This window comes from Ascaphus truei, unplaced genomic scaffold (genome assembly GCF_040206685.1).
Source record: "Ascaphus truei isolate aAscTru1 unplaced genomic scaffold, aAscTru1.hap1 HAP1_SCAFFOLD_2056, whole genome shotgun sequence".
Classification (NCBI taxonomy): domain Eukaryota; kingdom Metazoa; phylum Chordata; class Amphibia; order Anura; family Ascaphidae; genus Ascaphus; species Ascaphus truei.
In genome coordinates, this window is record NW_027454964.1 from 1 (window position 1) to 13267 (window position 13267).

General features: G+C 40.1%; 1 protein-coding gene and 1 non-coding gene across 2 annotated transcripts; both read left to right on the forward strand.

Moving 5' to 3' along the window:
* The first annotated feature begins 7766 nt into the window (after positions 1–7766).
* TRNAL-UAA (transfer RNA leucine (anticodon UAA)) lies at positions 7767–7850 on the forward strand. Its single transcript has one exon. It is a non-coding gene; the product is annotated as a tRNA-Leu (tRNA).
* Positions 7851–11003: 3153 nt separating this feature from the next.
* On the forward strand, positions 11004–12311 carry LOC142477225 (uncharacterized protein F54H12.2-like). Its single transcript, XM_075582221.1, has one exon. The coding sequence runs from the start codon at positions 11004–11006 to the stop codon at positions 12309–12311; it is 1308 nt and encodes a 435-aa protein (XP_075438336.1).
* The last annotated feature ends 956 nt before the right edge of the window (positions 12312–13267 follow it).

A 13267-nucleotide genomic window follows, 5' to 3' on the forward strand; every position in this document is an offset into this window, starting at 1 on the left:
ACCGCACCGCCCATATTCACCATCACAAATGGGAGTGAGATACCATTGAAGCGTCACCGTATTATTCCATTTGTTATACAATATTGCACCATATGTTCTTTTTCTTGTTTTTCACATCATTTTGAGAGTATATACGCTCTTGATCCCCTTCTTCGATGTGCCAGGTATGTCAGGCACATTTTGCTCGTTTTCATGGGGAGACCGCGTACGTGATCGAAAACATACAAAGTGTAGAGCACTCCACTTCCATCATCAAGAGGCGGGCAGGATCACTACGGATCACATGGTCGTACATTTGGAAGTCTTGTGGCATACTCTGGTGCCGCCGGAGCTCTCAGCAAAGTTTAAAGAGGCAATCCCTCCTAGGACCAAAGCGCATTAATTACAGTGACATGTTCATGGGGTTGCATCTGGGTTATTGATACAATTTTTAACCAAAATCTGACCCCTATAATTATAAGTAACTATTTATTGAAGTTCGTTTGTAAACATGGTGAGCTGAGAGGAGGGGGTCACATGTACTCTATTCCCTTTTGTCTGATGCACCCGTGTTTTCTACAAAACCATAGCCAGGCAACCACCCCCCCTCCCGCCCTTACCTTTATTGGCTCTCTGACAAGAAGTGTTGGATATGGGTAAAAACAAACACAAAAGAAATAAATACTTCATTGACAAACACTCCCCCATTCAGATGACTTTACAGAGGCAATCCAAGCGGCACTTTAAAAAACAAAAAAATAAATATTGTTTTAATATATGCAACCAGTAATTAACTTTATAGAATATGAATTACCTAAACCGATCAATTTGTTCTCCTGTGATCAATCAGTACAGATTCTGCCTCCCAGGGTTCACTGAATGGCCACCTTTCAGGTTCAATCAATCCTTCAGTCAGCGTAACTCAGCAGCTACAATGTATTCTTATATTACTAAGATAACATCTATTATTGCAGTTGGCAGCTCAAACTGCTGGGAATACTAGCAACAAATTATCATAAACAGGAAAGTGTTGTTATTTTTTTAAGTAAAATCTAATACTACAGAACTGATTTATTTACAAAAAGACACATGTAGGATATTGCATGGATTGCTGCTTTAAGAAACACAACTTGTAATTAGTTTCAAAAGAAACAGAATCAGCCACTTACAGTATTTGCTTTTAGCATGTTTCGTTTTAATTAATGGAGCCAATAATATGGTGTATATATATATATATATATATATATATATATATATATATATATATATATATATATATATATATATATACATATATATATATATATATATATATATTAATAAAATGTTGTTTTTTGGCCATCTATGTGGTATTGCACCATTAAATAAGGAGGCACCTCTCTTTAGCCTTGCATTTTACTGAGAAAGCATACAGTATGAAACGTGTCCTGGCCTTAACATGCACTGGAAACTGGAAACATTAAAGGCATTAAAACAATTAACCTTGAAGGTCACTTTTATGATGCTATTTGCACATGATCTTTAATGACAATTCTGGGTTTTAATGAGCATCAGAGATATCACGTACGACGGGAACACATGTGGTGAAATTAAAACATGCAGTCTGGTTCCTGTGCAAGTTCTGGAGATGTCCAACTGCTATATGCCATTTTTAAATGCACGCATGATATGTGGCAGCAAGAATACTAGGTATTGCATGTGGTGTAATGAATACATTACTGCAAAACATCTGAGACACTGATTAAGACATTAACACAAAACATTACAATATAGTTATTTCTAGAATCATTGTACAGTTTGTCTTAAAACTGCAATGTAATCAAGCAGTGGGACACAGAGCTTCTGTACTAACATACTGTATTGATGGTCTCATATCCAAGTATTAAAAAATCCTATTTATCAGTCGTGTTGTCGAGAAGGCATTGCAAGAGTTATAGTACCACTCCATTGCCAAATTATTCACTACGACAGGGGAGCTCAACTCCCGCCCTCCAACTGGTCAGGTTTAAAGGATAGAGTAGCTTCAGCATAAGTGGTTTAATCAGTCCCTGCTGCAGCACATTCTGATTGAGCCACCTGTGCTATCCTGAAGACCTGACCTGTGACCTGTCAGGATGGGGGGGGAGGGGAGCGGGAGGGGGCTTGGGGGAGTTGAGCACCCCTGCTCTAAGAGACAAAATGGCACCCAACATGCTCACTATAGGACTCATACTATTGGATTGAAGATGAAACATTCTAATAGGAAGAGGTTAAAACAGGTTTAATGTTCCGTATTATTTCTGTTTAATTCTAATAATGATTATTCATAGCCAGATGTTAATTTAAAAATCATTTACTTATCAAAGATTTTTACAACATATTTCACAGCCTGTTCAAAAAAGTGTTTTGCAATTAATTTAAGGGATACATGTCAGACAATAAATTAATCAAATAACATGTTTTGATGAGCTGGTTTATAATGAATGCAAGCTGTTAGAATTTTCAAGAATATAGCCAGGAAAATGCGTTATCTCCTTGTTAATCATGGACAACTTGGGATGACACATTCTTGGAAGAAAAATAGCCGCTACAACGAAAACGCTACAGGCAAATTAATTAAGGAAATAATATCCGGGCAGAATCAGATATAAGTGGTGATTAAAAATGACTTCGATCCATTCACCCACCCTTCAGCTTTAGCCATATGCAAGTTAAAAGTTAGTATTTTCAGAAATTATTTAAGTAATAATCCCCTCAGAACAGGGCATTACTGGCTAATAATGCACTGGCTGGGTTAATATCTCTCGGCTTCGCCTCGGGCCTTCAACTCTTCCAGCCAGGGCATTATTGGCCAGTAATGCCCTATTCTGAGGGGATTATTATGATTATAGGCTAAATCTATGTTTTTCATAAATAATATAGACACTGTTGTATAGTTATATTGATTTTTATAAACATATTCAACATATAAAATGTGTACATTAATGGCGCTATATAAATAAAGACATACAATACAATTTTATTTTGTTCTTTTACTCTACTTGTTTATTAAAATAAAATTGTAAATACACTAAAGCCCTCTATAAACACACACACACACACACACAAACACACACACACACACACTGCTGCTCCCTCCCCTCTGTAAACAAAAACAAAAAACCTGCAGCCCCCCCCTCTATACATATTCTGCAACCACCCATCTATACACACAAACACACACTGCATTCCCACTCTGTATAGAAACACAATAGAAAACTTTTTTTCATAATTAATAGACCCTTCTGTATAGTTAGATTTTTTTTATAAAAACAAAATTCTAAAAACAATAAAGCACACACACACACAAACACTGCAGCTACCGTACACGTATACACATTCTGCAGCTACAGTACACACACCAGCCATTGCCAAACCAATAGCTTCCATAGTAATCTCTATCCTGTTTGCAGGCCATATCCCTAAGACCTAGAAAACTGCCAGAGTTGTCCCAATCTTCAAAAGTGGGAACAAAAACACTGTCTAAAACTACAGGCCAATCTCCCTTCTCCCAATTCTATCTAAAGTCATGGGAAAATGTGTCCACTGCCACATGTATGCAGATGACACAATCCTATATGCACACAATCATAGCCTCTCCAACCTTCAACACATACTTCAGTCTGATTTTTTGAGACTCGAAAACTGGATTTCCCAAAACAAATTGTTTTTAAACACTGACAACACTAAATTTGTTACGCTTCCAGTGACTGAGCTCCAGATCAGAAAGAATGCTATCACCACCCTAACTCCTGTCACTAGTTTTTAATACCTGGGCATATGGTTTGACTCCCACTTAACATTTGGAATGCACATTGATACCCTGACATCCAAGACCTACAGTATGCCAAACTAGGTGTACTTTACAGCAGCGGTGCGCAAACTGTGGGGCGCGACCCCCAGGGGGGGCGCGACACTGCCGACGGGGGGCGCGGGGTTTACAGAGGCCCCGCGCGCTTCCCGAAGGCACTTAAATTAAGTGCCGGGGGAGCTGCAGGGCCTCTGTAAACCTAACTTACCGTGGCTCCGGCGGCTTCCTCCCTGCGGCGCCATGGCAACGCGGCGTCAAAATGACGCCGCGAGGTCATGTGACGTCACGTTGCTATGGCAACGTGACGTCATTACGCCGGAGCGCGGGTAAGTTGGGGTTGGGGGGGGCGCGGGAGCGAGGGGACAGCCATCAGGGGGGCGGGGAAAAAAGTTTGCGCCCCCCTGCTTTACAGGAACAAATCCTCCCTAAGTCTGCTGGTCAGAAAGCGTATCGCACAGCAGATGCTAATGCCAATTATCGACTATGGAGACATAGTATATGGCTCAGCACCCCAAACCCACTTTAGCAAACTTGACACCCTCTACAATTCAATATGCCGTTTTGTTCTCCAATGCAACTACAACACCCATCACTGTGAAATGCTCAAAGAACTAGATTGGTCATCACTTGAGTCTAGGTGCAAAGTTCACCTTTCCTGTCTTGCCTTCTTTCTTGGCAAGCTACCCATCTATCTGAACAAGCTCCTCACCCCTACCACATACAGCACTTATCACCTGAGATCAGACTCCAAAAGACTGTTCATGGTCCCAAGGCTCAACAAAGTATCCGGCCGTTCCTCCTTCTCTTACCGTGCACCCCAAAACTGGAACAACCTACCAGAGACTCTCACATCCACCACCAGTTTAAGTTCTTTCAAAACTAAGGATGTCTCACATTTTAATCTGGTCTGTAACTGTTACATAAGCCTATAATATATATTTTCTTTAACTGTGCATGCAATGTCTTGTATATATACCCTGTTCATTTATGTAACTGTATTTGTAACCATGTATTATTTGTCTTAACTCTATGCTCAGGACATACTTGAAAACGAGAGGTAAGTCTCAATGTATTACTTCCTGGTAAAACATTTTATAAATAAATAAAAATAAAACACACAAACCGCAGCTACACAGATACACAAACTCTCCCTCCTCACTATGTCCTGTGCGGAGCTCTCGGCAAGCAGTAAGGGGGAGGAGTCAGTGTCTGGCTGCTGCCTCCTGCCCAATCACCTCCCCTGTTTGTGAGCTGCTCTGACAAGTGAAAGCGGATTGGCTGGAAATAAAAACTTGGCAAGGCACCAAAAATTCTGTCCCATTACTGAATGAATAATGCCCAGAATGTTAACCAATCAGAAAGCAGGGATTTCAATAATGCTTTCTGGCAATGGGTGACAGTCAACAATCACTGGCGCAGGTACGAAAAGGGAATAAGATGGCTGCCGATTGCTGTTGTCTGCAGAACTTGTGAATTAATGGTGTTTTTTTGCAGGTTTTCTGTTGATATTCACGAAGATTGTCAATTTTCTGCCACGTTGCAAAAGTTCACAGTTGTGAAAAATGTACCCCCCCCCCCTTTTTTTTTCTTTCTTATTGATATATGTAAAGCATGTGACCATGAATAATTCAAAGAGTGGTATGCTGCAAACCAAAAAGAAAAATCAAAATAATACAGTTACTGGTGCTGATGTTTCAAGGAGTACCTGTCAAGGTTAATCCAAGCCGAGTAAAATAAAAGTGGATCCAGAGCACTACGGATTTGATCATCAGATTTAAAATTGCCTGAAAAAATTGGTTGAGAATCCAAAGATTATCTTTAAAAAAAAAATAAAAAAACGGAAAAAGGGGGAGCGTTAGTTTCGCAAAACTACGTACAATATAGATCTGAGGGTTATAGACAGTTGGCGGATGATAATTGCTATACTAAACCACGACCATACGAGCACATATCAGCAGGAGATTGACAAGATTCTCCCACTGGGTTTGGGTAACCTATGGCTCACTGAGGCAGAAACAGATTTCTTAACAATGGATAACCCACGGCGCCCAGTTTTATATTTGTTGCCAAAAGTGCATAAAAGTCTGCACAGCCCTCCTGGCAGGCCTATCATATCGCCAACCAGTTCAATTAACAAGCCCCTAGCCATTTTCTTAGACACGTTTCTACAGCCAATTGTTATTGAGGTTAGATCCTATATAAAAGACAAGTTTGATTTCCTGGACAAAATAAGATCTTTGCCACTACAGGATAAAGACATACTCCTGGTGGCCATAGACGTCACCAGTCTTTACACTACAGTATCATTCCTCATAATCACAGATTGAACACGGTCAGAGAAAATTTAGAAACCAAACACACAGGAACCCCACCAGTTGATTATATTATGCTTTTATTGCATTTAATTTTGCATAAGAACTATTTCAGGTTCAAAATAAGTTTGTATTTGCAAATCACTGGTACGGCTATGGGAAGTAATGTGGCAACGTAGATAATGGAAGCAGGCACACGGACTTATGCAGAAGGTATTTAATGTGCCACCAAAAGATCCCACGTTTCGGCGGAGTAGCCCTCTCCTTGATAAAGGCAGTGTCTTTGCCGAAACGTTGGATCCTTTGGTGGCACATTAAATACCTTCTGCATAAGTCCGTGTGCCTGCTTCCGTTATCTACACTGTATTCCTCTGGGATGTCTGGACCTCCCTGGACCCAGTGCACCGGCAGATAAGTACCCCCTCCAGCACCATACAGGCATACCCCGCTTTAAGGACACTCACTTTAAGTACACTCGCGAGTAAGGACAAATCGCCCAATAGGCAAACGGCAGCTCGCGCATGCGCCTGTCAGCACGTCCTGAACAGCAATACCGGCTCCCTACCTGTACCGAAGCTGTGCGCAAGCAGGGAGACTATAGAGCCTGTTACACATGCGTTATTTACATCAGTATATAACGATTGCAGTACAGTACATGCATTGATAAGTGGGGAAAAGGTAGTGCTTCACTTTAAGTACATTTTCGCTTTACATACATGCTCCGGTCCCATTGCGTACGTTAATGCAGGGTATGCCTGTACAGCAGTGTGCATGTACATCAATCTATGAAAGTAATGTGGCAGCCTTCTATGCCAATTTGTATATGTCAGATTTTGAAGAGCAGTTCATTCTTAATACCACCTATTATGATAAAATGATTCATTACTGTCGTTACAAAGACGACCTGTTTTTTTTTTTTATTTGGGAGGGTAATGATGAGGAACTGGTGGAGTTCTTTTACATAATTTAGAACAACTTAATACCCCGGTAAAGTTTACCAAAAATTGGAGCAGAGCCCAAATTTCGTTTTTGGACGTGTTAATTACTTATAATGGGCACCAGTAGTAGGGAGGCATACATTATGTCAAACTTTTTTTGACAGGTACCACGCCCCCTTTTCCCCTAAGCCCCGCCCCTTTTGGCCTTAAACCCGCCCTATGTCCCGCCCCTTCCGTATCCGGTCCCGCCCCATCCGTATCCGGCCCCGCCCCCTGCGCATTTTTAGGTTGCCGCCCCCTGCGCCAAAAAAACGCGGTTGACGCCCCCTACGCCAAAAAACCGCAGTTGACGCCCCCTACGCCAAAAAAACGCAGTTGACGCCCCCTAAGCCAAAAAACCGCGGTTGACATCCCCCAGACTCCATTTTTTATTATGATGTGCATTTTTTATTCTTTTTTGTGATTGGTGCGTACTGTTGACGTAGATTGGAGGGGGCGTATACATACGCGGGGCATGTCCGGGCATGTTTATAGGCTTTTGGGGCATGCCCGAACATGTTTTTTTCATACTGGGGCATGTCTGGACATGTTTATTCTGAAATAACGCCGTGCGCATGTCAGAAAAGTTCAAATGACGTTGAAAAGAGGGCGTAGCATTTTTTTTTAAATTCAGACAGAATACGGCTTTAAGAGGCTAAACCCTCAAGTGTCAGGGTGGCCGAGTGGTTTAAGGCGTTGGACTTAAGATCCAATGGACGTATGTCCACGTGGGTTCGAATCCCACCCCAGACATAATATTTTTATATATTTTTTTTTTATTTGTATATATATTTTTTATTTGTATAGAGACGGTACAGGGATTAGCCGCAACAGTCGGGGGTTACATATAAATAAAAAGCACAATTGTATGAGTCAAAAATTGCTTATTTTATTTTTTAAAAGATAACACAGTTTTCACCAGGAAATAATTACAAGACGTATTTACAAGTAAAAAAGTAAAACGGCTGTTAAGGCCTTAATAGACTAAAATCATCTAGAGGCGTTGAGTTAGTACGATACATAGTATAGAGGGACAGCAATACAATGTCTTATTTTACAGAGGGAAAAAAAAAAAATTAAACAGCTTATTTACAGTTTCAACCAGGCAATAATTACAATTCGTATTTACAAGTAAAAAAGTAAGTGAGTCATTTCAAAAGTCTTTGAAAAGCTTTTCATAGCAATTGATGCAATAACCTCATTAGCAGATGTTGTGGGGCCATAGTAAAAAAAGTAAATAAGTCATTTCAAAAGTCTTTGAAAAGCGTGTCATAGCAATTGACGCAATAACCTCATTAGCAGATGGTGTGGGGTCATAATGACAAGAAGCTAGACAAACACCATGGTTGTTAACTGAGAGCAGAGGTGTCGTGGGAACAGCCTCATTAACAGCGGTAAATAAGGCATTTCAAAAGACTTGGAAGAGCCTTGAACTGCGGGAGATTGTTTTAAACAGAAGCTGAAAACACCATAGAAGCATTATATTGTTTTATGAAATACTATTAAAGAATGCATAGCCATACAAGCTCAAAAAAAGCGGATGCACAATTACGAAAAATATATTACACGCCGAAAACGCCTGGTTCCTTTGGCGGCATACAGAGTTTAAATAATGCAGCACAAAAATACGGTATTTCAAACGCAACGGTCAAAAATTATCTTTCAGAGCAAGATGTCTATACGTTATACAAACCGGCGCGAAAAAATTTCAAAAGGAATATGATTTTAGTGTCCAATATCGATTCGCAGTGGCAAGCCGACCTCGTATCAATGATTGATTTTGCCAAGTGTAACGACGGAAATCGTTATATTTTGACCGTTATCGATATTTTGTCAAAATACGCCTGGGCAAAATTGTTGCAAAATAAAAAAGGGTTAAGCGTCGCTAATGCGTTACAAGAGATTTTTTTAGAGGGAAGGGTGCCTCAAAAGTTACAAACTGACGGGGGTAAAGAATTCTTGAATAAGAATGTTAATTTACTGCTCCAAAAATATGGCGTTAACAGGTTCATCGCCGGCAACGCCGTTAAGGCAGCCATTATTGAACGCTTTAATAGGACATTAAAAACGAAAATGTGGCGTTTTTTCACAGCACATAATACGCACAGGTACAGCGATGTGTTATCAGACTTAATATACAGCTATAACCACACGCCACATCGCACCATTAAGTGTGCGCCAAAGGATGTAACACAAGCGAATTCTCTCACCGTTTGGAATACTATTTATAGGTCACATGTGTGTTCTAAGAAACTTAAGCCACTTTTAAAAATTGGAGACCACGTTCGGATATCAAAATATAAAGGAGTTTTTACAAAGGGTTATGAACAGTGCTTTACAGATGAAATATTTATTATTGCTGATGTACGCACGAAAGGCGTAAAACCGCTGTATAAGATCACAGATAGCGCTGGTGAGGCCATAGAAGGCTCATTCTACGCTGAAGAGATACAAAAAATACCAAAGAATTTAAATCGCGTTTACAGAATTGAGAAGATATTAAAACAAAAAAGCGTAAGGCGTAAAATCGTCTACTACGTTAAATGGTGTGGATACCCTACAAAATTCAACAGCTGGATAGAAAAAGCACAACTAACTCGTTTGTAAAAAGACGTCACCATGGAGGATATTGCCTTTTATGTAACGCTGCCTAGTAATGCGTCATACGAAACGTTCCCCCAAAATGACATTTCTAATTATACGACAAAACTAGCCAAGCCCATTATTTTAAAAGGTGAATGGGAGGTTGCTTTAACAGAAATACAGTATCCGCATACTTGGAATACATTTGAAAACGTGGACGGTAACGTATCTGTAACACAACTAAGACCGCCGTTACGGAATGCTGCGCCAGACAGCACATTACATGTATCAACGCTAAACGCCATTAAATCAAACTTCATGGTAAAAGCGGGGTATTATAGTGATATTAATGAATTGATTAGGTCTATTAACGAGGCGATGGCCATCAGTAAAGTGAAATTGAAATATGACGACTTTGAAAGAACAGTATCTGTTCCGGGTTCACATCGCTTTACAGCCTCAGAGCGTATGATGAACATTCTAGGCATGGATTCTAATAATATCGATAAAATTGAAAAATGTGATAAAATATGTGCAGATATAAAAAACGGCTTTTATACAATATTTGTTTATACCGATATCATTATGCATCAACGCGTAGGTCACAGTTTTGTCCCCCTACTGCGGACTGTTGAAATCACCGGCAATAATAATGATATCATTACGCAGCGCTACATAAAGCCTGATTACATACCCGTCAGTAAATATCACATCGATTGCATTACAATCGAGATAAAGAACGACCAAAATAAGAACGTCTCATTCAAGTACGGGAAGGCCATTGTAAAACTGCACTTTCGCCCGCGCAAAGGCTCTCTGTATTGAGGGTCCGGCAACATGGTGGCTGTTAAAAACTATGGAGAACCACAGGTTTACAGTATGTACTATAGAGCACAAGCGGGAAATGGCTTACAGGGCTTTCATGGGAGCCCTTATATGTACGGCCGTGGATTAGCAGGCGTTTTCCGCAGTCTCTTTAGACGGGCGGTGCCTTTATTCAGGCGCGGCTTTGATATTGTAAAACCTCATGTAAAAACTGCAGCACTAAATATCGCTAGAGACGTTGTGGGTCGTGTTTCAACCGCTGTGACGAATAAAATGGGTGGTGCAGCACAAGACGGATCAGGACTCGTGTACATCAGTAGAAGCAGTGCTAAAGGCAAACGCAAGCGCAGCGTTGCATTCCCACCCAGCACAACCCGTTATCAAAACAAAAAGAACAGTCGCAACGTCAGAAAGAAGAAAAAAACCTCGCGACAGAACTTAAACGACATCTTTTGATTCATTTGACAAGACAAAAAAATAAATAAAAGTTATTTCAGCATGGCGTTTATTCACACCAACTCCATAGAATGCGCTAAATCTGAACTGGATATCTTTGAAATACAGCCTACACAGACGAGCATAGAAAAAAGTCTGTATGTGGAAATACAACCGTTGGCCGCCCTTTCAGAAACGGCACCGTTGGAGTTTTATATCGCTGGCAACGGGGAACATTATTTCGACCTCAATAATACTTTGATTTACATTACGTGTAAAATCGTCAAACAGGACAATACACCGATTGCTGATGGAGCACGCGTGAGTCTAATCAATTATCCGATAGCAACGCTTTTCAATCAGTTAGATGTAACTTTGGGGGACAGACTCATATCGCAATCCAATAACCTGTACGCATATCGGGCGTATATTGAAACAATTCTGAACTATAGCGCTGATGCATTATCCACGCAGTTTACCACCGGTTTATTTTACAAGGATACAGCGGGGCAACACCAAACCCGCACAGTGGGTGGTGATAACCATGGTTTTACAAAGCGTTCCCAAATGACAGAACGTGGTAAAGCCGTAGAATTACTGGGACATCTACATAGCGATATATTTTTTCAAGAGAAACTTATACTGAACGGTCTGGACTTAAAAATTAAACTCACTAGAAATAAAGATACATTTTGTTTAATGTCTGCTGAGGCTGAGCCGTTTAAGATTCAAATTCTAAACGCGTCGCTGTTTGTCAAAAGGGTGCAAATTGCGCCGGCAGTGCGCATAGGTCATGCGCAGGGGCTTTTAAGCGGCAACGCAAAATACACTATCGACCGTGTGGGGATGAAAATTTATAGCATCGCGGTCGGAAGTCGCGTATGCAATCTAGAAAACCTGTTTTTGGGTCAATTACCCAAACTGGTCATTATAGGATTCGTTGATAATGACGCTTTTTCTGGTGCTTACGATAAAAACCCCCTTTGTTTCAAACACAACCATGTGAATTTTGCAGCGCTGTATTTAGACGGCGAACAAATACCGACAAAACCGTTTCAACCAGACTTTGAGAATGCTAATTCTATTAGAGAATACATGGCCCTGGTACAAATTGCCGGTAAACAAAATGCAGACGCTGGATTTCTCATTAATCGTGAAGAGTATGTTGAGGGGTACACGCTATTTGCGTTTGATTTGTCACCCGATCAGGAACGCGGTGGTCACTTCTCACTAATTCGCAATGGAAACCTGAGGGCTGAAATACGCTTTTCAAGGGCTCTGGATAGAACCGTTAATATTATTGTGTACGGCGTTTTTGATAACGTTATTGAGATAAATCAGAGAAGAGAAGTGTTATATGACTTTCTCTGAATAAAAAAAAAAAGAATGAATACCGTGCAAATAACACAGTTTTTAAGCGCCGATCGATTCACCCGTGGATTGTTTCAAGGAGTTTACCCCTGCGATTTATTACCCCGTCGCGCGCTGACAAATGCACCCACATGTTTCATCATAAATACACATCCTCATAACGGTCCTGGTGAGCACTGGTTGGCGATTTTTTTTGATACAGATGGTTCTGGACATTTTTTCGACTCATACGGATTATCACCAAAAAGTGAACTCTTTCCTAAAGAAATTTTACAGTTTTTAAATACGAACGTGAATCGTATAACGTTTCAGAACGCACAGTTGCAAGATACTTTGTCTTCTGTCTGCGGTGAATTTTGTATTTTTTTCATTCATCACATGTGTAAAGGTTTAACATTTGAAGAGATCTTAAAAAGTTTCACTAATGATTTAAAAAAAAATGACCGCATAGTCGCTAATTTTGTGAGAAAGCGTATGAGCCATTTTAAGCGGCGATATGTACACATTGACTGTACACAAAAATGTGTGGCCTGTTATAAAAATATATAAGGCCATTTTTTTAAAAACATGTGTCTGATGTGTAATGTTTAATAAAAGACTAATTATATTATACACTGCCAACAATGTCTTGTTTTGTTTTATTTTTATGGTCTTTTGCAGCACTTTGATAATATAGATAAGTTAGTAAAAAATAAATAAATATATATATAATAAATCAGAAGGGTTAAGAACAGACCTTATAATAATTAAAGCTATTAAACAAAGAACAAGACAGCCTCAAGAGGATTGTTCACACCCCCACTAGCCATTGAAGGTGGAGCTACGAATTGTTAGAGCCTCAAGAAAAAACTATTTAAGAGGGGGCTTTTGAAATACTTCTGTCTCTAGCCTCATTGATCGTGAGTGCCCTTACATCCAGTCTGTGCCTAGCAGTGCTCTCAATATAACGGCATGGT